Here is a 20,379-nt window from a genome sequence, read left to right on the forward strand (position 1 = left end):
TGGGGAGAGGTGACAGTGACACCCCCAGACCTCAATTCCAGGCTGGGACAGCTGCAGGCTGATGTGCTGGAATAGCCCCATTAAAGACTGCCACAAGAATCCCATCAACTGCCTTTAACTGCAGCTTACACGGCCAGGACACAAGTCCAGATGCCTCCTGGGCCACTACAAGCCAGCCTTTTTCAAGTCCTCCGGCAGAACACGACCCTTCTTCCGGGCCTTGGCTTTCTTCTGCTCAATTTTCTCCTTCTTCTTCTTCTGAATGTTCTTGCGACGCTTCTCCTGCCGCTGCTGCATCCTTTCTACCACTTTTTCTGTTCTCTTCTCCCACTGCTTTTGGCGCTGTGCTTTCCGCTTCTCTTTGCGCTTCAGAGCCTCCTTCAGACGCTCCTCATCGTCATGGATCTTCACACCTTCTGCCTTATACAGAACATTTGTCCATTTCATTTTCATCTCCAGATCCTGAGCTTTCTTCTGGTCCTTTTCCTTGAGCTCCTCCAGCTTATTCTTCCGAATCTCCAGCCTGCTCAGCAGCTGCTTGTAATTCCTACCTGTCAGAGGAGTGATTTTCCCCTTCACTCCTTTCCTCTTCTCTTTTTTCTTCTGGATCTTGTTCAGCTCATTCTCTTCATGCACTTTGATCCTGTTGAAGACAATCTCAGCTTTGCTCTCTTCCTTTTTGCTTTGTGGCTCTATAGGTACCTCCTCAGTTTCTTCCTTCACTGCTTTTGCCTTCATCTTCAACTCCTTTCTTTTGCGCTTCTTTCTCTCTTTTTCATACTTTCTTCGTCGCCTCTTCTCCAGGACTGAAGGAGGCAATTCTTTGGTATCATCCTAAAAAGGGCAGATATGAATCAGGGGATAACACAGAGATAAAAGTGGGATCTGCTTAAGGTCCTGATTTCAAACTTTTCCCTAGAAATGAAGTATTTAAGAAGCAACTGGCTCAGCTTTCAGACACCAAATGCAGACAGTAAATGCACTTCAAGCCTTTCACTCTCACCAAGAATCCTGTACTTAAACTCCCCTTGCAGATTTCCAGTGCCTTTTCTGCACTCCTCCAGCCCCTACCTTTTCACATGCATTTTTCTGGACCCCAGAAAATAAACAGGATTCCTTGTTATTCCTTAGGGAATGGAATTATCTCCAGCCCTAAACCTTGGAACATCACAGCTCCCAGGGCATGTGGTGACTTAGGGATGATTCACACCATACCCACACGCACAGTAGGGTACACAGGGTTCTCATACCCGCCCAGAAGCTTCTTTAATCTTCTCATGAAGTCTCTGACGCAAGAGATTTATTGCAGAAAAAGAAGTGGAACCACGTTCACTTTTGGCATCTGATAGTGAGAGGAAGAAAAGAAAAATACTTAAAATACAGCACTGGCTACACTGAGGAATTTTCTATAGCTATGGGAAAAGCTATGAGAGTTCTTCAGGTGTTACGAAAGGATGAAATGAAATTCTAATGAACCCAAGAGCTTCTATTTTTGTTGGTTTCTTCAGAATTCTCCTTTTTCTACCCACATCAGCATTCAACACTGCCAGCCCAGGGTGGCCTGATATGCCCTGTAGTTCCCAAACAAAAAGGGGGTAAACACCAATGGAAACAAAGATGCCAAATACATCTTTCCACTCAGCTTGTGATCAGGATTTCCTTATTTATAATGAAAAGAGGACATAAGATGATATATATGTACCCATGAAATAAAACCCATTAAAAAAAAAAAAAAACAAAACAAAAACAGCAATTCATATGAAGTGCTGACACTTCTAGAGAGCCCCCCAGCGGTCACAGTGCATACTTATGTACATGGAATAAACTCAAGTGTTTTCAATTGAACTGGATTTCTTAAATGGTTTCCAAATGATAGGTATGTGAACCAGCTGAAACGTGGCCACCTCAGCTCACGTTAACCACAGACAATTCTGCTATTCTTACCTGTAACAGAATTCTCGTTTTTGTTCTGCTTAACACCCCCTGGAGGTGATTTGTTGGCCTGTGGGGCTGCTTTCTGTCCTGGAGCAAGTTTATTAGTGTTAGACACCTCTTGTTTAACTGCAGGAGAATTTGTCTTCTCAACTTGCTTCCTAGACTTCTTTCTCTTCTTTTTCTTGAGCTGCCTGCCAGCATCATCTGGCTGGCCTGACTTCGATACTAGGAGACAAAGGAAAAAATATACAAACCTGGACATTGCCCCCATGAATAACATTCAGGTACAGCAGAGTACTGAGGTACAACCACGCTGCACAACATCGCAGTGGCGCTTAAGAACCTTGAAGAGTTATCCAAGCAGAGCCAGACGTGCTCAGCCATTTTAGCAATAACCACATTCACTTACATGCCATCCTCACACGTGTAAGGATGGATGAGAACGCTAACTTCGAGCAAAGAAACCCCGTATCACAGGTTTTGCTTAAAACCACCACAAACCACCACAAACCAACACACACCACCACACACCGTCACCCGGCGGAGGCAGACACGCCGCAGGCCCACGTTCCCACACGGGAGAGGGTCGCAGCCTTACCGAACTTCCTCTTCCGCGATTCCGGGGCGTTCTGCGCGCAGACCTTCCTCGCCAAGCCTTGCAGGTAGGCGTCCTGAGCGGCCAGGCTGGACATCGCCGCTACTCGCAGCGGGCGGCCCCGAGAGAAGCGCGGCGACGGAAGGAGCCCAACCGCCGCGCACAGCGCCGGAAGTAATCTGAGCGAGCCGGAAGTAAGTTAACGCTTCGCTGGAAGTGACGTCATATCTGCGCGACTAGGCGCGAAAGCCTCAGCGCAGGGCCGCCATCTTGCTTCTGCAGTCCCGCTGCCAGCAGAAGGCCGCCCACCCCGGCTCCCCCGTCTGCCTGTAGGCTTGGGGAGCCGCAGCCCTCAGTTTGGGGTGGCAGGGCAGGACACGGCCGGACCGGTTCTGCAAATACGAGGCGAAACGCTACGGGTGGTTCCCAGACAGCTGCTCTCCCAGAAGCTTTGGTGCTGTTCCAGGTTTATGATGCTTTGCAGGGTGAATAGGAGTGTGTGCACGGCACAAACTGCAAGAGTGGCGATTTTCTTCAGGCCATACAGGAACGCTCATCCTAGCACCCATTCGTGCTTCACGCTGTCAGAAAAAGTTGCAGCTAAAAACCACACAATTCAGTGATATGAAAGAGTTATTTATTAAACCACCTAATTACAAAAAGGAAAAAAATAATGGAATGGAAGGAAAGTAGAACAGAAAGTACACCAAACTCACATTCTCACAAACAAGACATTACGGCAGAATGCTGGGGAAGCTCTACTGAACTGTCTGTTGGTAATACAGCTGCCACGGCCACATTTCAGCCCAACTCTATCCCCTACAATGCACTCTTAGGGTCAACTCAGAACAACTGCAGAGATAAAGGGCAGAAAAACCACGCTGCCCAACAGCTGCAGACAAAGCACCAAGATTATCTGGAAGGAAACTGAGCAACCCCCTCTGTTCCACCCACCTAAGCTGTCCAAAATTTCATTAGATGAAGCTGTTCAAGAATATAAACGTTAGTTCAAGCTATGTTAATAGAAAGCTTTGTGTAACCATTGGAATCAGCCTAATCAAAGTGTGCTCATGCTTCTATCCGTAGCCTTAAGCAAGTCACATTATTAACACCTCAGTCTGATTCTGTTTGCCTTCTGCTTCCCAAAAGGAATAACACTGCTTTTCAATACAGGCCTCCTGGAGAGACTCCTCTTAAACGATTCACAGCAAAAAGTTCAAGTTTGTGAAGCACTTTGACAGTGAACAATACTGAGTGAAAAATACTGCAGGATTCCTACTTAAGTGTTACAGGTTGTCTGATGGCATCCTGAGAAAGCTTTAAAGCAGCCAGAACGTCACTAAACATAAGAAATTGAGTAAAGAGGCCCAGAACAGTTACTATCCCCAGATTTGGCTCAAGTTTTCTAAACCAACCAACCAAATTCAACTACCAGCACTCCACAATGTACTTATTGTGAAATTCAAATGGAAACAAACACTAGTTTTCTACTCAACTCCACATGTAACTGTCATGGAAAACCAAACTTACCTCTAAGTTGTTAGAATAATCAGCTTTGTATTCACTTATCACTTTAAGTGAGAGGAACACTCATGGCAATGTCCCGGGCATGGAGAAAGCACTGTGGCTATCCAGTGAGCAGAAACCTGCAAATACAGCTCCAGTGCATTGTCCCGATGGGGAGATGCTTGCTCAGTACAGCAGGTGGAAGACTTCTTCAGTGCCACCAGGAGGAATGTGTCCAGCAGCAAAGAATCCTCTTCAGGAGTGGTCTGTCGGGCCTGCCCCATGCCCGTTCACGTGGGGGTGTGATGGGGTTGAGCTCTGAGAGGTAGCAACACTCTGCTCTGCTGTGGCAGTTGTCAGAGGCATGGAGAGGCTTTCAGGAGACAGCGTGTCAAAGTCTTCCCTCCAGTAGGCTTCGCACAGTGGTAGATCATTGCTGTCACATAGACTGTAGCTTTCCAGAACAAAAAAAACAGTAAGGAGAGGCAGCAAGTACAATGATAAAGGAGAGGAAGGAAAGAGGAGAGGGAGAAAAGCAAGACAGAAGCAAAGCATTAAGAAAATGGCAAAAAAATGTTCATGGATATAAGGCCTGCGTTCACATCCCAAGTCTTGTGACACTGTTTTTGCTCTGTTGCACTGTTTTGCAAAATACCCTGTAAAGGCTGGTGTTGAATCTTAAAGGCTTAATAAGGATCAGGGAAATTTCAAAGACAAAGCTGCTGCTACAAACTGAAAGAGTCTCAGCTCTAATCCAGACACTACCAGTCCATAGATAGATCTGGGCTGAGGTTCTGGCACCCCAAAGACAGGAGTTCTACTAGTCTGAGTGAGGCACAGATCATTTCACTAGGAGTCACATAACAGCCTATGTGAGGGAAAAACAAATACAAATCGTGCTCTAAATTTAAGTCTATTTACACCCTTACCACCTCACTAAAGTGTCCCACAGAAGGCCCTGCTCTTCTTTTGAAAACCCCCAGCCTCTGAAGCACTGACAGCTTCTACAGGTTTCAGCAGTACCACAGTCCTCACAAAAGCAGCTTACTGGATTGGACTCCAGACTACAGTATGAGATGATACAGCAGTGTGGGAAAGTAAACAGCTGTCTAAGTCTTGACTGTGGTCTGAGGAAAACACAATGTGGAAGGGCAAAAACTAAAAAGGAAAGCGTTGGAAGAAACTGGAACAAAAACAGAACAAACTCCAAAGAGAGGAAGGAGCTGCACACACAAGAGAGACCCCCAAGACAAAGTGAGTGCTGGAGCAAAAAGCAGCTTGTGATTGGAGTAAAACAAACCCAGTGGGTCAAATGATTTTGTTGTTGCAACTTTATTTACATTTTTTTTTTTACGTATGGACTTGAATAGTTGCATTGCAAAGTACTTTAAGTGCAGAAATACGAGACACTTCAAATTGCACAAACATGAAATGCTGAGATTTAAGTCCACACTCAAAGACAGCTCCTGTGATCTCAGAGGAGGGAGCAACGGAACATAAATACAAGTTTGGGGTTTAGAATGAGGAAAGGCAAGCTGGACTTGGGGGGTTACTGCTTTGCAGAATAAACACACAAAGCACCAGTTGCAAGCACCAAATATCTGTAGTGTTTTCTGACAGCAAAACCCAGTTGGCTTCGTACCAGAAGTGGTAAGGCACTACCACTCAACCTTCTGCTCTGTCCTTTGAGTGAAGGTTTCTTAGGGTGCAGAAGGGACTTCTCTACTCCCCTCAGGGAGCACAGCAATATCTATGCACAAAGCAGCAGCTCTAGGAAAATACTCGAACAGAAATTGAAAGTGAAGATTCCCACTCAGCTTTAGTTTCATGGACCAATGGTGGTGGCAATTGCTGCACAAGACATTCCCTTTTACAATCCTTCTACAGCTCTTGGGAACAACACACAGGAAGAAAGGAAGCGTGGGGCAGCCTACAACTCTGCAGCACCTGCAGGTACGCTGCTCCAGGGAGCTCAATTTTCTACAGCCTTCCCTGGAGGGACAACCTGACAACCTCAAATAAACTCACCAGCGACCTTCAGGGAATCTGGGGCATCAGAGAACAGTTTGGCAGGATGGCTGTATGGAACCAACATCGTGGCCTCACAGGACACTTTATAAATCCCGTGGGATTAAGCTCACAGGGAAGTAATAGGGTACAGAGAGGAAACCCAACCAGGCTCCCAGGTCAGCACAGAATGCCCACTTGTGGGCAAATCAGCTTTTGCATTCACCACCAGTTAACCACGATTAACACTCTAAGGCTATGTGACATAACAGAAACCCTTTCCCCACATTAGGCAATAAAATTTCATTTAAAATATCGTAATATTCTAATTATAAAAGGACTCTCAATAAATCACCATTTCTGTATTTACACACAAATTCTTTGGTGCAGAAAAAGACAGGAAATAGCACAGGAAAGTAGTTAAGTGCTATAAGCAATGATTAAGTGCTACATGGTGTGAGGTTTCAATAGAAGGATCATAGCTCTGTAGACAAGCCAAGTCTCCTCATCTCACCATCACCCTCACAAGAATGAAAACAAAGGCAGATCCACTTTAGCGTGTCAGGAAAGAAAGCTGTTTGTGCTTAACATCAGTTCTGCTGTGAAGGATTGCTTCAGGTGGATGCAGCGCCAGTCAGGTGAAGAGACCATGCCAGCGTGGTCTGAACTCAGCTCAGAACAGAAAACTACTGAGACACGGCCATGGCAGCCTCAGTGTGAGAGCAGCACCTCTGGCACTCACGAGGCAACTTCACTCCACACTGCCATTCTGGATGCAGCTTCTGGCACGCTGCAGTCTGTGCAGTGGATACATCCCTGACCTGCTAAGGCCAGGAGTGGTGCTTAAGTCTGTGATCATCACTTTTCTCTGAGGCACTTCTAGGATCCCTTGCCACAGCTCCCTAAAAAAACTAAGTAAAGCTGGAAAGACAACTCTAAACTTCTATATTTTCTTAAAACAACATAGCTGGTTCTAAGCTATGTCAGATCAGTACCTTAAGTCTTTAAGAACTCTTTAAAAGACTACTCTTAAAATACATTACCCATAAACAATGGCCTAACTGCCAAGTATGCTGTGCAATTATTGTTTTAATTGACTTATCTGGAGCTACAGACACTCAGAATGTTTCGAAAGAGAGCAGAGACAAAAGTGGAAAACCTGGTCACAAGAATTTTTAGTAAGATTTTGAAAAGATGAGTTTTTGTTTAGAATTCACTCCTTTATTGCACTGGCTTCACTTAGTTTGGACAGTGCAACCAATATAATCTGAGTCTCAGTTATTTTATCCTGCTTTCATTTACTGCATAATCAATTAGAAGTGCTGGAGTGCATGACAAAAAAAAAAAAATTAAAAAAATAAAGTGTCTGAATTATTTAAAGCTTGTTTCCTATGCAAAAGTCTTTTTAAAATCTTAAAAATTCCTCAAGCAAATCGCTAATAAATCTTTCATAAAAAATCCTATCACAATACTTCATAATTAAATGAAACTGAGCATGTCATTTCTGCTCATTTCAGATGTTCACCTCAAAAAGACACCAGGCAACTGGGGCAGTGGACTACAAGGTAAAAGGCACACTGTGTGAGCAGGTCACTTGTGAACGAGCTTGCAACAAGGACATGGAACATCAGCATCTCATTTAAGATCAGCACCCAGCTCAGCAAGCTAGTTTTTCTAGAGAGAGATAGAGACTCCTCCAGAAGGATACCACCCCCTAAGGAAACTGATCTTCTGCAATAATTTGCTTAGGTTTCCTTTGTCATCATCTGTCATGTCTAGCCAACCAAGGCAGGCACCTAGAGCTGGATGCTCAGAATACTTCTTCCAACATGACACTTCTACCCTGCAGGATATCTGCAAGAAAGAGGCAGTTGTTTTAAACTTTAAAGGGTTTGACCAAATTAGGAACAGCAATGGAATTTTGTTGGGAACAGTCTCAAGACCTATGCTATAAGCACTATTTGTTTGTTTGGACTAACTGCCCCAGAAGGGCTGGTGTCATTAGACAGAAGTCCACTGCCCTATTTGTACCTGGAAGAGTAATATTCTTCTTCTAGCTCATACAGGTCAATGGAGATCTCATCCCGTAGCGCAATCAACTTCTTGTCACATTCCTCCTGCAAGCTTCTCAGCTGCTGGTTGCGCTGGTTGATGGCCTCATTTACAGAGGGGAAATCATTGAGGATCAAGAACTGCTTCAGGTCAGACACCAGTTTCATCAAGGACTCACCAGCTCGAACCTTGTAAAAGGAAGAAAAATCACAGATAGTAAATATCTTTAAACAGGACTTTATGCCAGTTGTAATACAAGGACCCCCAAGCTGCTCCTCCTGCTCAATCCCTGACTACACAGGAGCTCCCCCAGCAGGTGAGAGTTCCAACAGAAGCCGGTAGCTGACAACACAGGCAAGCAATCTTTGCCCCACAGAAAGGATTCACCGCACCACTGCCCCAAATATCAGGTCGCTCTTTTGGCAGCAGCCCTCCTGAGAGCTATAAAGGCTTGTCTACATATAGTAACAAAGCAAACAGCTCCCGAACGATGCGTCCCTAATGAAGTGAACATGAAAGCACTACTCACAATGTTTGCAGCTCTGACATGCATCTCATAGTTATCTTGTTCACTTTGAGTTGCTCGAGAGACTTGAGTTTCATCCTCAATCTAAAGACAAAAACGTATAAATTCACCTTTATAAACACAAACGCTGACACACAGCTGCTGCATCACAACGCATTTCATTTCTTTCTACGCCAATAATCCCTAGGCTTTAAGCCTAATCGCTCAGCTTCACGATGCCCACAGGACTCCGCTGTCCACACCCTACCATCAGGCGTTTCGGTGCTCCCTCCGCGACCCTGACTCACCTTAGCGGTCTTAATGATCTCGGTGAAGTTATCCATAATGGATTTGACATCATCCTTGAGGCGCTTGTTGTAGGACTGCAGCAGGGTCTCTTTACTCTGCGGCAGCACTCGCTGCTGCGCCATGACCGCCTCCTCCCTTCCTACCGCCTCTTCCGGTCCGTCCCGTCCCCTTTCGGTCCCGCCTCTTCCGGCCAACCCCCTTCCGGTCCTGCTTCTTCCGGCCAACCCCTCCTTTCTGACCCACCTCTTCCGGCTCAACACCTCGCGAGAATTGGTGCCACATAGATATCCCCCAGCATGCCCTGTTCCGCCTTTTTTACTATACATCCAAGATGGTGAGCGGCAGCGGGCCGTGGGACGGGGTTACCGGCATCCAGCGCCATCCGCGCAGCTCGCCGGGCCGCGGCGCTCTGTGAGGCGGTGCGGGTGCTCAGCAGCCTTACGGTGCCGTGAGGGGGGAGGCTCGGCTCAGGCCGGGCCTGCGGGAGCCGAAGCCGGGATGGGGGAAGGCGGGTCTGGGCCTGCGCTCGTTCGGCGGGATGGGAACCGGGCAGCCCTGCGGGCCCCGGGTGCTCCGAGGGGAGCAAATCGCTGTTGTAAATCGGGTCATCTCGTAAACGCTTTTAGGTCACGTTTAAGGGTTTGTTCTGGTCTCTTGCTGGGTTGGGAAGCAGCCGGATTTGTTCGTTGTTTTAAAAGCATCTCTTTGGAGTGGCAGGCACGTTCTTAAAGTGCATTAAGTGTTAAAAAAAAAAAAAAAAGTTTAAAAAAAATAAATACGTGTTTGTTATTTACAGCCTAAAGGAAAAAAGGCCAAGGGCAAGAAGGTGGCACCTGCCCCTGCTGTAGTCAAGAAGCAGGAGGCCAAGAAGGTTGTCAATCCCCTCTTTGAGAAGAGGCCCAAGAACTTTGGCATTGGTGAGTAAGGGGATGCACAGAGTGCTTCAAGGACTGTGGATTATTTTGTTGCGTGTAACTGTAGATAGAAGAGCATTGTGATAAAGCCATGGAGTGGAGCAAGCCGTAAAGGCAGTTGCTTTACCACGATCAGTGGTAGAGCTGTACTCCATTTGGTATTGAAGGTAGCTGTGACAGTTTGCCAAGCTAAAAGGTTTGTGTTGTATTCCCGTTGTGATGAATCTTTCACATGTGATGTGGTCAGCTAGTTCAGGTTTCTGTAACGCTGCTTTTGTTACCTGTGCAGATGATGTGAAAAAATACTTGCTATCTGAATGGCAGTGCTGACATGCATAACCACCAAGATCGCTGATGCACCCTTGCCTATTGCATGCTCTTACTGTGTGAACTGGGAACGGTTTTGAGTTAAAGCCTGTATTTCTAGGACAGGATATCCAGCCCAAACGTGACCTCACACGCTTTGTGAAATGGCCCCGCTACATCAGGCTGCAGCGCCAGCGCTCCATTCTGTACAAGCGCTTGAAGGTGCCTCCTGCAATCAACCAGTTCAGTCAGGCTTTGGACCGCCAAACAGGTAAGGATGTGACCTACCAAATCTATTCTGACTTCTGTGATGGTTGATGTGTGTGTCAGGAAAGAGACCAAAATAAGACTTAAAAAATAAATAAAATAATAATCTGTAATGTGTCTGGGAGTTTAGGGAGGCTTTAATGATGGCTGATGATCAGCAGGCGTGCTGAGTTCGCTGCCCTAAATTACTGTTCTGAAAAGGGAGGTAGGAAGTGTCAGAGGTCCTGCTTAAGGATGCAAACCCAGAATTCCTCAGCAGGTGCTTCTTGATGCACTTGAGTTCTTCAAAAGGCAACGCTGAGATTTCCAAGTTGCTTTACTGATTAGTTCATGTTCACTTCTAGCCACACAGCTTCTGAAGCTGGCGCACAAGTACAGGCCAGAGACTAAGCAAGAGAAGAAGCAGAGGCTGTTGGCTCGTGCTGAGCAGAAAGCTGCAGGAAAGGGAGATACTCCAACGAAGAGACCACCAGTTCTCCGGGCAGGTAAGTGTATATGAACTTGCCTACTTGCATACATGGAAATGTGGTCTTTTGGAGAGAAAATGCATGAGAAAAGTTGGTGTTCTGCTCCAGCCAAACAGGATTGGACATGCTATGGCAGTGATGTATGAATTTCTTCACCTGAGCTCAAAGTGAAGAGTGAAATAGACGAGCTTTTTAACCCTGAGCTTTAGCAAATTGTCCATGGAAAATCTTCTCTGTGTTACTGAATGGATATGAAAAGTTCTCATGAAAGGTGTGCTGTGAAAGCAGCAGATTCTGTGATGCTTACATGAAAGCTCAGGTAAAGAGTCTGACTTGAAACAGACTTCTGTCATTTGTTTTTTAGGTGTCAACACTGTCACAACTCTGGTAGAGAACAAGAAAGCTCAGCTTGTGGTGATTGCCCATGATGTAGACCCCATTGAGGTAAGCACACCCCATGGTGCATGGGAGAGGCTGCCCGTACAACTGTACTTGAGGTTAGGAGTGGATTTGGGGTGAGAGTGCATTTTAAGACAAACTTTCAACTTAAGAGAACTCCAGTGCATATTCAGTTTTCCTGGACTGAGACCGAGGCTTGGCCTTGCCATGATGTATGAATTTCTTCACCTGAGTCAACAATGAAGAGCAAAACGAGCTTTTTAACACTGAGCAATTGCCACAGCCCAGGCCAGCTGCAACACTCCTCCATGTCCTGGCAGTGATACAACACACACACACACACACACTCTCTCTCTTTCTCTTTTCAGCTCGTGGTTTTCTTGCCTGCTCTGTGCCGCAAGATGGGAGTGCCGTACTGCATCATCAAGAGCAAGGCCAGGCTGGGGCGGCTGGTGCACAGGAAAACTTGTACCTGTGTTGCTTTCACCCAAGTTAACCCGTAAGTATTCTGTGTGCTGATTTGCTTCGCTGTAGTGGAGAAAACAAACTGCCTATAAGCCTAGATCATAGGGCAGATGGATGTCAAATCTGAGTTTGCGCAGTGTAAAGAGCTACAACTGAGTTTGCATGAACTCTGTCACCTTGTATGAAGCAGTCTGTCAAATCCTGAAGCTAGAGATCACTAGCTTATTCAAATAGGTGTGTTAATATTACAGGTATAAGATGAACTATAAGCATTGTAAGTTGTACAGCATTGATGGTTTGTGTGATTCTCCTTTTGTTAACCTGAAAAATGATGTTGGTATTATGAGCTGCTTAATTCCAAGACAAAAGACTTACAGAAAACATGAAACTGGTGCTCTAAAGAAATGCAACTGTCCCCAACAGGGAGGATAAGGGTGCACTTGCAAAGCTGGTGGAGGCTGTCAAGACCAACTACAATGACAGATATGATGAGGTAAGATGTGTGGCCCTTGTCTTTCAGGTTCATATAGGAACATCCCCAGAAGCTTCTCAGTAAGATGCAGATTGCTGTTTTGGAGTGAGATCAGCTTAGAGCCTGTTGGGTGTAGATTGTATCTAGGGCTTTTTTTAGGTATTCAGATTATTTTCCTGCTGGTGGAATACAAGGTGAACGCTGTCACCAGCTTAGAGGCAAATAGAGCTAAAACAGGGAGAGGGGTGTAAAGAAATCTACTTCAGCCAGACTTGATTCCATCCCTGAAGTCCTGAAATTAATGTGACGACAGGGAAAAACTTCACACTGTCACATCTGCGCTGCTCCCAGAATGTAATTCACTGCTTAAAAACCGTGTGGGAGTTCCTGACTGGGGGGCTCCAACCCTTGTGCATGAAGGAGCTCAGCTGATGGTACGAGGGCTCTGACTTGTTCTCCCTTCTTTGCAGATCCGTCGTCACTGGGGTGGCAACGTCTTGGGTCCAAAATCTGTGGCTCGCATTGCCAAGCTTGAAAAAGCAAAGGCTAAAGAACTGGCTACTAAGCTGGGCTAAAGATGTACTGATTTGGTACCATGGTTTGTGTACATAAAGAGAATAAACCCCCAGATGAAATTTCTGTGGTCTCTATTCATGAGGGTTGCAGTCAGTGGGTCGCAAGCGATTGTTGCCTGCCTTCTCTATTTGCCTACAACAAAACAGTCGGATAGAAAGCACAGAAGGCTGCACAGATTTCTTCCCTTAGAACAGTTTCCCTTGGCTGCTCTGCTAGCCCTAAATTCTTCTCCTTTAAGCATAGCCCCCCCAGCTGCACATACTGGTAATCCTACACTGAATGGGACAAGCCTGCCTATTTCTGGCTTTAAGCCTAGCTTAGTAATGCAGATATCTGACTTGGAAATAGCTGTACATCATCATTAGTGCCTAGGCTTAATTACTGCATGGATTTTGTAAAGGCATGTTGATACAGTTGTGACACTTCACTGGATTAAGCAAATCAGGACCTTTAAAGGTTTGTGATGCCTTTTTCATGACAAGTGAAGGCACGCTAAAGGGGTGAAGGAAGTATCTAACTCTACTTACCCTTCTGTTCTTTGCTGGCTGTTGACTTTGGTCTTGTGGCATTCTTGGAGGCAACAAGCTTGGTGGTAAGGCCTTCAGCCCAAACTGAGGCAGCTCTGTGTTATTTCTGCTGGCCCTGATGATGTTCTTGCAAAGCTGCGCGCTGTCTCACTCAAACTGGAGTCTGCAGTTGCTGCATTTAAGGGCATTTATGTCCCTCTAAGTTGTAAGATATGCAACATAAATCACAAGGCAAGCACTAACAGCCTGTTTTATTTATCCTGATGGAGCTGCAGTGTCCCTGTCTTGAATTCAGGAATGACTGCCATGTGAAAAATTGTGACTGATAAAATCCCTTGCCCTCATTTGCTTACACTGAAGATAGAAAATAGAGCAGTGGAGAAGAAAAGGTTTTCTACTGTTGGACAGTTTGGTCACAAGCTACAAAAATGCATTCTGCACGTGTTCAGAAAGCTGATGTAAGCAAGCGTGCCAACACCCATCACTAATTCTGAAGTTCAATGCTTCCAAACTGCTGTCAGCATCAGCTGGGAAGTCCTGTGCCCTGAGACTGACTTCTTCAGGATTGATCAGGCTGCAGTCTTGACTGTAGTACAGCAGAGCAGAAATTAATCCTTCCCCTCATAGAGGTATTTTTTGTATGAATTTTCTGTACCACAAGAAGGAAGTTGCAGCACACAAGCCATACCTGTGACAAGAAGTAAAAAAAACCATCATCTACATGGTATTTCCAAAATTGATTAAAAGTTCCCTAAATCAACTGCAGTTCAATACTAAAGTTATTTCAGACTATCTGGGAAGTACCACTCAGCTTCAAACAGTTTGCAGCTGAAGATCTCATCAGTCTCCTTGATGCAGGAGCAAGAATGCCAGGAAAAAATTATTTCCTTGCTTTCAGTGGATTCAACAGAAAGCAGAAGTCAGACACTGGCTGGGTAACTTACCAGGTAATGATGTACTGCATGTGCTCGTTTCTCAGGCTCACTCTTGTCTGACCTCCAATGGGCCCTCCTGGCACTGTGCTTCCTGTAGGTACAGCACACTGTCAGATGTTTGGTCTGCAAAGCCCTGAGCTGCCCCTGCTCTGCCAAGTGAGCAGCTGAGTGAGTGAGAGTCCCAAAGACAGCCCACTTCTCTGGGCAGCGGTGTTCCCAAGTTACCAGCAAAGCCAGCGGCTGTAGCTTCAAAACCTCGTACAGTAAATAGTACAGTACCTCTGGAAATACATCACAGAGAAAAGGGGCAGATTGACATGAATTGGTTGTGGATTTGGGCTCCTTTGTGACTTACTGAAATCTGCATCAATGAAGATGGGCTCAGCACCGGTCACCTTGGCCATAGCCTCCAGGTCCCGATAGTGCCAGCGGTTCTTTTCAATGTTATTTTCAGGTACAAAAGGTTGCCGTTTTTCTGATAACCTCACCACCCCTGTGAGGTCGATTTCTTCTTCAATCTGAAATGCAGAGGAGGAAAAAAAGGAATCGTTCAAAGATTCATTTCTAGCATACCTGGACCTGGTAGTACATCACCTGCAGGGTCTGGTTAGAAGGAAGTTAGCAGGTTGTGCTACGGTGCTGTAACACAGCAGGGAAAAAGGCAGATGCCTTGTTTACTTCATCAAAGGCATCAAGAAAAGGCACCTTTGAGAAGTGCAGTGACTCATGAACGTGGCTGCTGCCTTTCTTGGTTTGTCAAAAGCATCTCTGGGCAAGCACAGGTCAGAAAGTAATGCGCAAGATTTCCCTGTATCCCTCTTACCTGTCCCTTCAGCCTGGTCTCTGGTTTCAGTTTCTTTTTGGGCACAAATCCTCGGTTGACTAAAATTGTGACTCTAGAGTTACATAAACAGGACAAATATACGTCATGAATTAAAGGAAATTCTTGCTCCTGTCTACAGCCATAAGAAAACATAAATACGATTTGGAATCAAGACTCAAGCACCTAAGAGACAGATGCATTTTAAGGGAGAGGTAGACATACAAACCCAATCACTATCATTGCTTTCTGCAGCTCCTGAAAGGAGGCTGCAGTGAGGAGGGGGACAGTCTCTTTTCTCAGGTGACAAATAATGGGACAGGAGGAAATGGTTTCAAGCTGCAGCTTTAGATTAGATATTAAGGCAAATTTCTTCATGGAAAGAGTGATCAGGCATTGGAAGGGGCTGCCCAGGGGAGTGGTGGAGCTCCCATCCTTGGAGGTATTTAAGGGAGGTGTGGATGTGGCACTAAGGATTAAGGACAGGACCCAGGTTGATGGTTGGATATCGTGATCCCAAAGCTTTTTTCCAACCTAGGTGATTCTATGATTCAGATATTTGAAAAGAAAGGAGTTGCTCGTGTGAGCTACCACTTAACTCACCCTAGTTCTGTGCAGTAGAAAGGAGTAATGACATTTGCTCCATTTTCTGCATGGGATGTCAGCTTCCCAGCTTCTCTGGCTTCTCTCTCTGGGTCCACAAGTGACCGTGGTAAAATGTAGAGTTCCTTGGAGTGGTCAAAATGCCCTCGGACCTTTACAGGCCTGTACTCCAATTCCTTCAACTCCATAGGGCTGCAGAGAACAAGATGAAACGAAAATCACAGCTGTGAGAGGCAAATTACAAGGCGGGATTTTACTGTGGAACTCTTATCTTCCTTACTCTAATGTCAGAGGGATGGGCTCTGAGGAAAGTCTGGATGCCAGCCGTGCAATCAAATCTAATTTCCATTTTCGACGCTGAATCTGGAAGTACACAAACACAAAATGAATTCCTATTGGTAGACCAGAGCAATGTAACGATCATTGCAAGCCTTAAAATCTATTTCCTGGTCATAAGTTTGTCCTGACCATAAACAAAACAAATTGAGATATGAAAATGGAGACTGCTGACTTTGTCTGGGGAAAATATTTATAACAAAAGTGTTTAAAAAAAAATGAATCTCTCCATCAAAGACTTGCACAAACCTCACCAGTGTGCAGTGGGAAAGCAGAAAGGTAAAATATCAGCAAATCTTTGCCCTGCCTATGGCACCATCTATAGCAATCAGCCCGAGACTGAAACCCTGACAGCCACAAAGCATTCATCTCCGAAGAAATGCAGCATGTGCTGGCTGGTACCTGCCATGTGCCCAGACAGAACGCAGTCAGGGGCACGAGGAGGAGGCCCCACTTCAGCCAGACGTCCTCTCCCGATGCACTGGTGGCTGTCGTGGAGCTTCGTGGGCTGCAGAGCCTCAAGCAAACATCTGCAGAGAACCAGAATGAGGAACCGGACAGCAACAGGAGGAGAGCTGATAAATTACTTTGGAAAAGGCACCTCAGTGTGAGGCTGAAAGCGACAGAACCCCACACAGATCTGCTCACCTCTCTGCTGGGTCACAGCAGAACCTGCTTTTGTTCGGGGAAAGCCAAACAACGTCCTTCTGAGCAAGCAATGCGGTATCTAAAGAAACCAAACAACATCCTTTGCAGCCTCTCTGCATTGCACGCGTTCCATCTAGATGCTATCGGCTGTCCCACCACCACAATGACCCTTCCATACCTGCTACCCGCACGCATGTGTTTGTATTACAGCACGTACACAGCGCTGCAGTTTGCTTTCAAATAAACGCCGGGCGAGCGCCTTTCCTTCTCTCTCTCGCTCGGTGCTCGGCGAGGCCCTCCCCGCCCCCTCGGAGCCCACCCAGGCCCTTCCCGCTGCTCTCAGCGCTCACCCCGGCCCTTCGCTCTCGCAGCAGACGCGGCCCCGCACGCAGCAGCAGCCCCCACGCCGCCATGGGGCAACGCCACCGTCGTCTCCGCTCCGCCCAGGCTGACCGCGGCTGCCGCCCCTCTAGCTCCCCCTCTCTATGGTACCGCCGCTTCCCGGCGAGGCCCGTACCGGAAGTGAGGAGGCTCCTGTCTGGCAGCGCCTCTCTATGGTGAGGTGGGGCTTTGCGGCGTGCTCATGGCGGAGGTGGCTCAGGAGGTGCCCGAGGAGGTGCGGCTCTTTCTACGGCAGCACCCGCTGCTCAGCCTCGCGGAGTCGGGCAAGGTGGGCAGGAGCAGTCTGCGGATAGAGCTGGGGAGAGGGGTGCTGGGGCCGCGTTACCTGAGGAGAGGCTGGAGCGCTTCCCACGAGGGGAACGAGGCCGCCTGAGCTCAGCCCTCAGGCCGGGGGGGTTTCTCCCGCTGTGTAAATCGGGGAGGGTTGGGGAGGAAGGTCCTGAGAGGAGCTGGGGTCGGCCATGCCCTGCCCTCCCCCGGGTCATCTCTGAGCTCTCTGACCGAGACTCCTCGTTCACAGGTGCGGTGCAGGCTGACAGGTCACGAGCTGCCGTGCCGACTGTCGGAGCTGCAGGCTTACACCGACGGCAGGAAATACCGACGGCTGATAAAAACATCCAGAGAGTTTGATTATGGCACCTTCGAGCCCCATATTGTGCCCAGCACAAAGAACCTGTGGGTATTCCAGTGCATTCAATCTCAGTGGCTGAGCGAAGATCTTTTGCTTGTTTGTTACATTTGAGCACAGTATGTGTAAGTGAAAGGTTATTAGGTAGCTTGCTTAAAGTCTGTTTGTGGCTCTTTCTTTTTGTGTGTGTGTGTGTGTCTCAGCCATCAGCTGTTCTGCAAACTCACTCTCAGACACATCAACAAGCTTCCAGAGCACGTCCTGCGTCACGTCCAAGGGAAACGCTATCAGAAGGCACTGAAAACATGTAAGTTGGCTGGCTGTACCTTCACAAAAGCTGCTTTCTCCCCTGAGCTGTTGAAGTTCCAGTAGCTGTATGTGAAGGGAATGGGTAAGTTTGCTCTAGCTGACAGCAATTTGCTGCAATTGCTGTGTGTGCATCTCAGCTGGGAAGGAAGGTCCCGAGAGCAGGGATCAGCTGGCTTCTTTAGCAGATACTTTGGAGCATTCTTATTTGGAAGGAGTGGTACAGAAGATTCCCCAGAGTAGGGGTTAACATGTCCAGCTTTAAGAGTATCTGCGTTAACATCTTTCATGGTCTGCAGTATCGTGTTGATTATGTGAACATGTACTGGAGCTTGACGTGCTTCTGAGTCGCATTTAATATGAAGTAGAGCCAGCAGTAAATAGGACTCAGGGCTTGGGCAGCTTTGCTAAGTGCTGCTCAATCCCTTGCACCATTAGATGAGAAGTGCCAGAAGGAAGGGGTGAAGTATGTCCCTGCCTGCTTGCGGCAGAAGCAGCAGCAGAGACAGCGCGCTGACGACCAAACGAATGGGAGCAGGCAGCCTCACAGAACAGAAGAATTCTGGGAGCCCAGCTCTCCCAGGACAGATGAGGATGAGGATGGAGAGGAGACGGACGACAGCATGAGCGATCTGTACCCACGTGAGTAAGAGCATTGCCATCGTGTGTGTCCTGCAGCAGGTTTGTCAGCTCATTGCCTCACAGTGCCTTGGTACTGCTGCTGTCTGCTCGCATGCTGGAGGCGTGACCTCCTTCCAGTTTGAGGTTCTTGGATTTGGTAAAAGCTTCCCACTGCCAAATGTGAAATAGCAGTTATCACACAGCTGGATCCCGTAAGGTGTGAGGGAGGGATACAGGATCTGCTGTTTTTTGCTTTAGGTATCATTGCTCTCCTTATTTCTCAGCAAGTACCGCAGCCTGACGGAGCTGGTAAGGCTGTTCCACTCACATCTGGAAAACACTGCCTTGCTGTAGGAGAGCAGAGCTTTAAGACCCCAGAACTGCCTGTGTTGCCTGGTTCCCAGATCTGGGCTAATGAGAGCACCAGGCATTTTTCTAATAAAACTTCAGTGCGTTTGTTATTGAGTATTTCAGTAGTGATGTATATGATGGGCTAATCCTTGGAGGCCAGAGTCAGCTTAGACAAGCAGAAAATAAGGTTACGGGTTATCAGAGCCCGTGTGCACAAAGAGCTGATCCTGAACTAAACCTTTGTATTTTAGCTGGACTCTTCCCAGAAAAAAGCCCAGCAGCTCCACAAAACACAGAGGCCAGCGATGGTTTTGCAACAGACAGCGAGGACGATGGGGCCGAGCTGAGTAGGGAGAACGGTGACATGAATGGAGATGGTGACAGAATGGATGTCAGCAGAGCAGCTGGCAAGAGGGGAAAGGTGGGAGTCACTTTGCTGTGTGTAGCAGATGGGGAGCGTGAACAGCCATCATGCTATCCTGTAGGTGGTTTCTGATCTGTTCCTGTCTGAGAATCAGCAGAAGGTGTAAATCTATTTGGGAGAATACTTTCTCCATGTGCCAGCCATTGACTTGCATCCTGAGGTGTGAATTAGTAGCAGTAAATGTTTATCCTGTCTTCTCCAACTGAGGATCTTCCTGTATAAATATCTCATCTTTGATTGAATCCTGCTGCACCATCTTGACAGTAAGACTTTGGGTTCTGTAATCCTCCTCCATACACACACGCACACAGCTAAACAGTTCCAAAGTCATGGACTCATCCTACACCTTTTTCTGCTCCTACCTGAGGAGCTGACCAGGTCCTGCCTTTGGGTGTGCTTACAGGAGGGTGTGCCCAGATCCTTCTCAGTTTGGGAAGCAGACACCTATACATGAAGGTGAAGAAACTCTCTTAGGAATCCTTTCTGATTGTATCAGTTGAAAGGTTAAGGCTGGATGAAGTTTAGGTTCATTTCTGTGGGGAGAGGGCCACTGTTTGCATCTGATGAAACCTCAGAGATGCTGAGGTGCAGGATAGGGCAAAAAACCACCATGGCTGCCCTGTGCCCTGGGCTGTGCTTGTTCTGTCTCTTGGTAAAGGAGAGCACGCTTCATTTCTCTTTAAGCAGTCTGGGGCAAGGCTGGGTTTAGTTTCTGGAAAAAGCTGATTGATTTTTTCTTTCTACAGAAACAGTCCGGCCCTTCAAAGAAAAAATTCAAGAGCTGTCATCAAAAACCCAAAAAGTTCAAGAAAACAACCAATGGTAAATAAATTTTTATGATAAAAACTCAGCTTGAAGCGTCTTGTGTAACAATTCCAGGTGGTGCACAAGACCAAAGCGTTCACCTGTAAGCCCTGCTGCCCGTTCCAGTTAACTGTTACAGCAGGGAGAAACAGCAAGGGGGAACTGAACTGCATGTTAAAGCTCTCTCTATCCACTACTC

At 46.9% G+C, this 20,379-nt stretch overlaps 5 protein-coding genes and 3 non-coding genes across 9 annotated transcripts; 5 read left to right on the forward strand and 3 right to left on the reverse strand.

Moving 5' to 3' along the window:
- Window positions 1–10: 10 nt before the first annotated feature.
- SURF6 (surfeit 6) lies at window positions 11–2,708 on the reverse strand. Its single transcript, XM_052669607.1, has 4 exons — window positions 2,534–2,708; window positions 1,945–2,160; window positions 1,251–1,342; window positions 11–834 (listed from the first exon to the last, which is right to left on the reverse strand). Exons 1-4 carry the CDS (start codon window positions 2,625–2,627, stop codon window positions 166–168), a joined length of 1,071 nt encoding a protein of 356 aa, XP_052525567.1. The 5' UTR covers window positions 2,628–2,708; the 3' UTR covers window positions 11–165.
- Window positions 2,709–3,150: 442 nt separating this feature from the next.
- Window positions 3,151–9,085, reverse strand: MED22 (mediator complex subunit 22). 2 transcript variants are annotated; one of them, XM_052669613.1, is made up of 4 exons: window positions 8,909–9,085; window positions 8,625–8,705; window positions 8,075–8,283; window positions 3,151–4,484 (listed from the first exon to the last, which is right to left on the reverse strand). In XM_052669613.1, exons 1-4 carry the CDS (start codon window positions 9,029–9,031, stop codon window positions 4,292–4,294), a joined length of 606 nt encoding a protein of 201 aa, XP_052525573.1. In that variant the 5' UTR covers window positions 9,032–9,085; the 3' UTR covers window positions 3,151–4,291. The 2 variants fall into 2 exon arrangements, with proteins under 2 accessions (XP_052525573.1, XP_052525572.1); XM_052669612.1 differs by having other exon boundaries at window positions 3,151–4,490; window positions 8,909–9,084.
- Window positions 9,086–9,684: 599 nt separating this feature from the next.
- Window positions 9,685–12,834, forward strand: RPL7A (ribosomal protein L7a; the record flags this gene model as incomplete). The annotated part of the gene is made up of 7 exons (XM_052668948.1): window positions 9,685–9,826; window positions 10,251–10,400; window positions 10,741–10,881; window positions 11,228–11,307; window positions 11,631–11,761; window positions 12,151–12,220; window positions 12,670–12,834. Coding segments are annotated over 7 exons (819 nt in total), but the record flags the coding sequence as incomplete, so codon positions are not given.
- On the forward strand, window positions 10,108–10,182 carry LOC128074129 (small nucleolar RNA SNORD24). The gene has a single exon (XR_008202996.1). It is a non-coding gene; the product is annotated as a small nucleolar RNA SNORD24 (small nucleolar RNA).
- Window positions 10,994–11,070, forward strand: LOC128074128 (small nucleolar RNA SNORD36). Its single transcript, XR_008202995.1, has one exon. It is a non-coding gene; the product is annotated as a small nucleolar RNA SNORD36 (small nucleolar RNA).
- On the forward strand, window positions 11,465–11,537 carry LOC128074127 (small nucleolar RNA SNORD36). Its single transcript, XR_008202994.1, has one exon. It is a non-coding gene; the product is annotated as a small nucleolar RNA SNORD36 (small nucleolar RNA).
- A 699-nt stretch (window positions 12,835–13,533) lies between the features above and the next one.
- LOC128074083 (surfeit locus protein 1) lies at window positions 13,534–17,134 on the reverse strand. The gene is made up of 9 exons (XM_052669608.1): window positions 16,995–17,134; window positions 16,645–16,723; window positions 16,399–16,526; window positions 15,941–16,023; window positions 15,661–15,852; window positions 15,061–15,133; window positions 14,593–14,755; window positions 14,247–14,328; window positions 13,534–13,990 (listed from the first exon to the last, which is right to left on the reverse strand). Exons 1-9 carry the CDS (start codon window positions 17,055–17,057, stop codon window positions 13,924–13,926), a joined length of 930 nt encoding a protein of 309 aa, XP_052525568.1. The 5' UTR covers window positions 17,058–17,134; the 3' UTR covers window positions 13,534–13,923.
- Window positions 17,135–17,174: 40 nt separating this feature from the next.
- Window positions 17,175–20,226, forward strand: SURF2 (surfeit 2). The gene is made up of 6 exons (XM_052669611.1): window positions 17,175–17,314; window positions 17,567–17,721; window positions 17,878–17,981; window positions 18,419–18,622; window positions 19,204–19,373; window positions 20,123–20,226. Exons 1-6 carry the CDS (start codon window positions 17,228–17,230, stop codon window positions 20,204–20,206), a joined length of 804 nt encoding a protein of 267 aa, XP_052525571.1. The 5' UTR covers window positions 17,175–17,227; the 3' UTR covers window positions 20,207–20,226.
- Window positions 20,227–20,379: the final 153 nt, after the last annotated feature.

The sequence above is a fragment of the Tympanuchus pallidicinctus genome, unplaced genomic scaffold, assembly GCF_026119805.1.
Source record: "Tympanuchus pallidicinctus isolate F22 unplaced genomic scaffold, pur_lepc_1.0 scaffold8, whole genome shotgun sequence".
Classification (NCBI taxonomy): domain Eukaryota; kingdom Metazoa; phylum Chordata; class Aves; order Galliformes; family Phasianidae; genus Tympanuchus; species Tympanuchus pallidicinctus.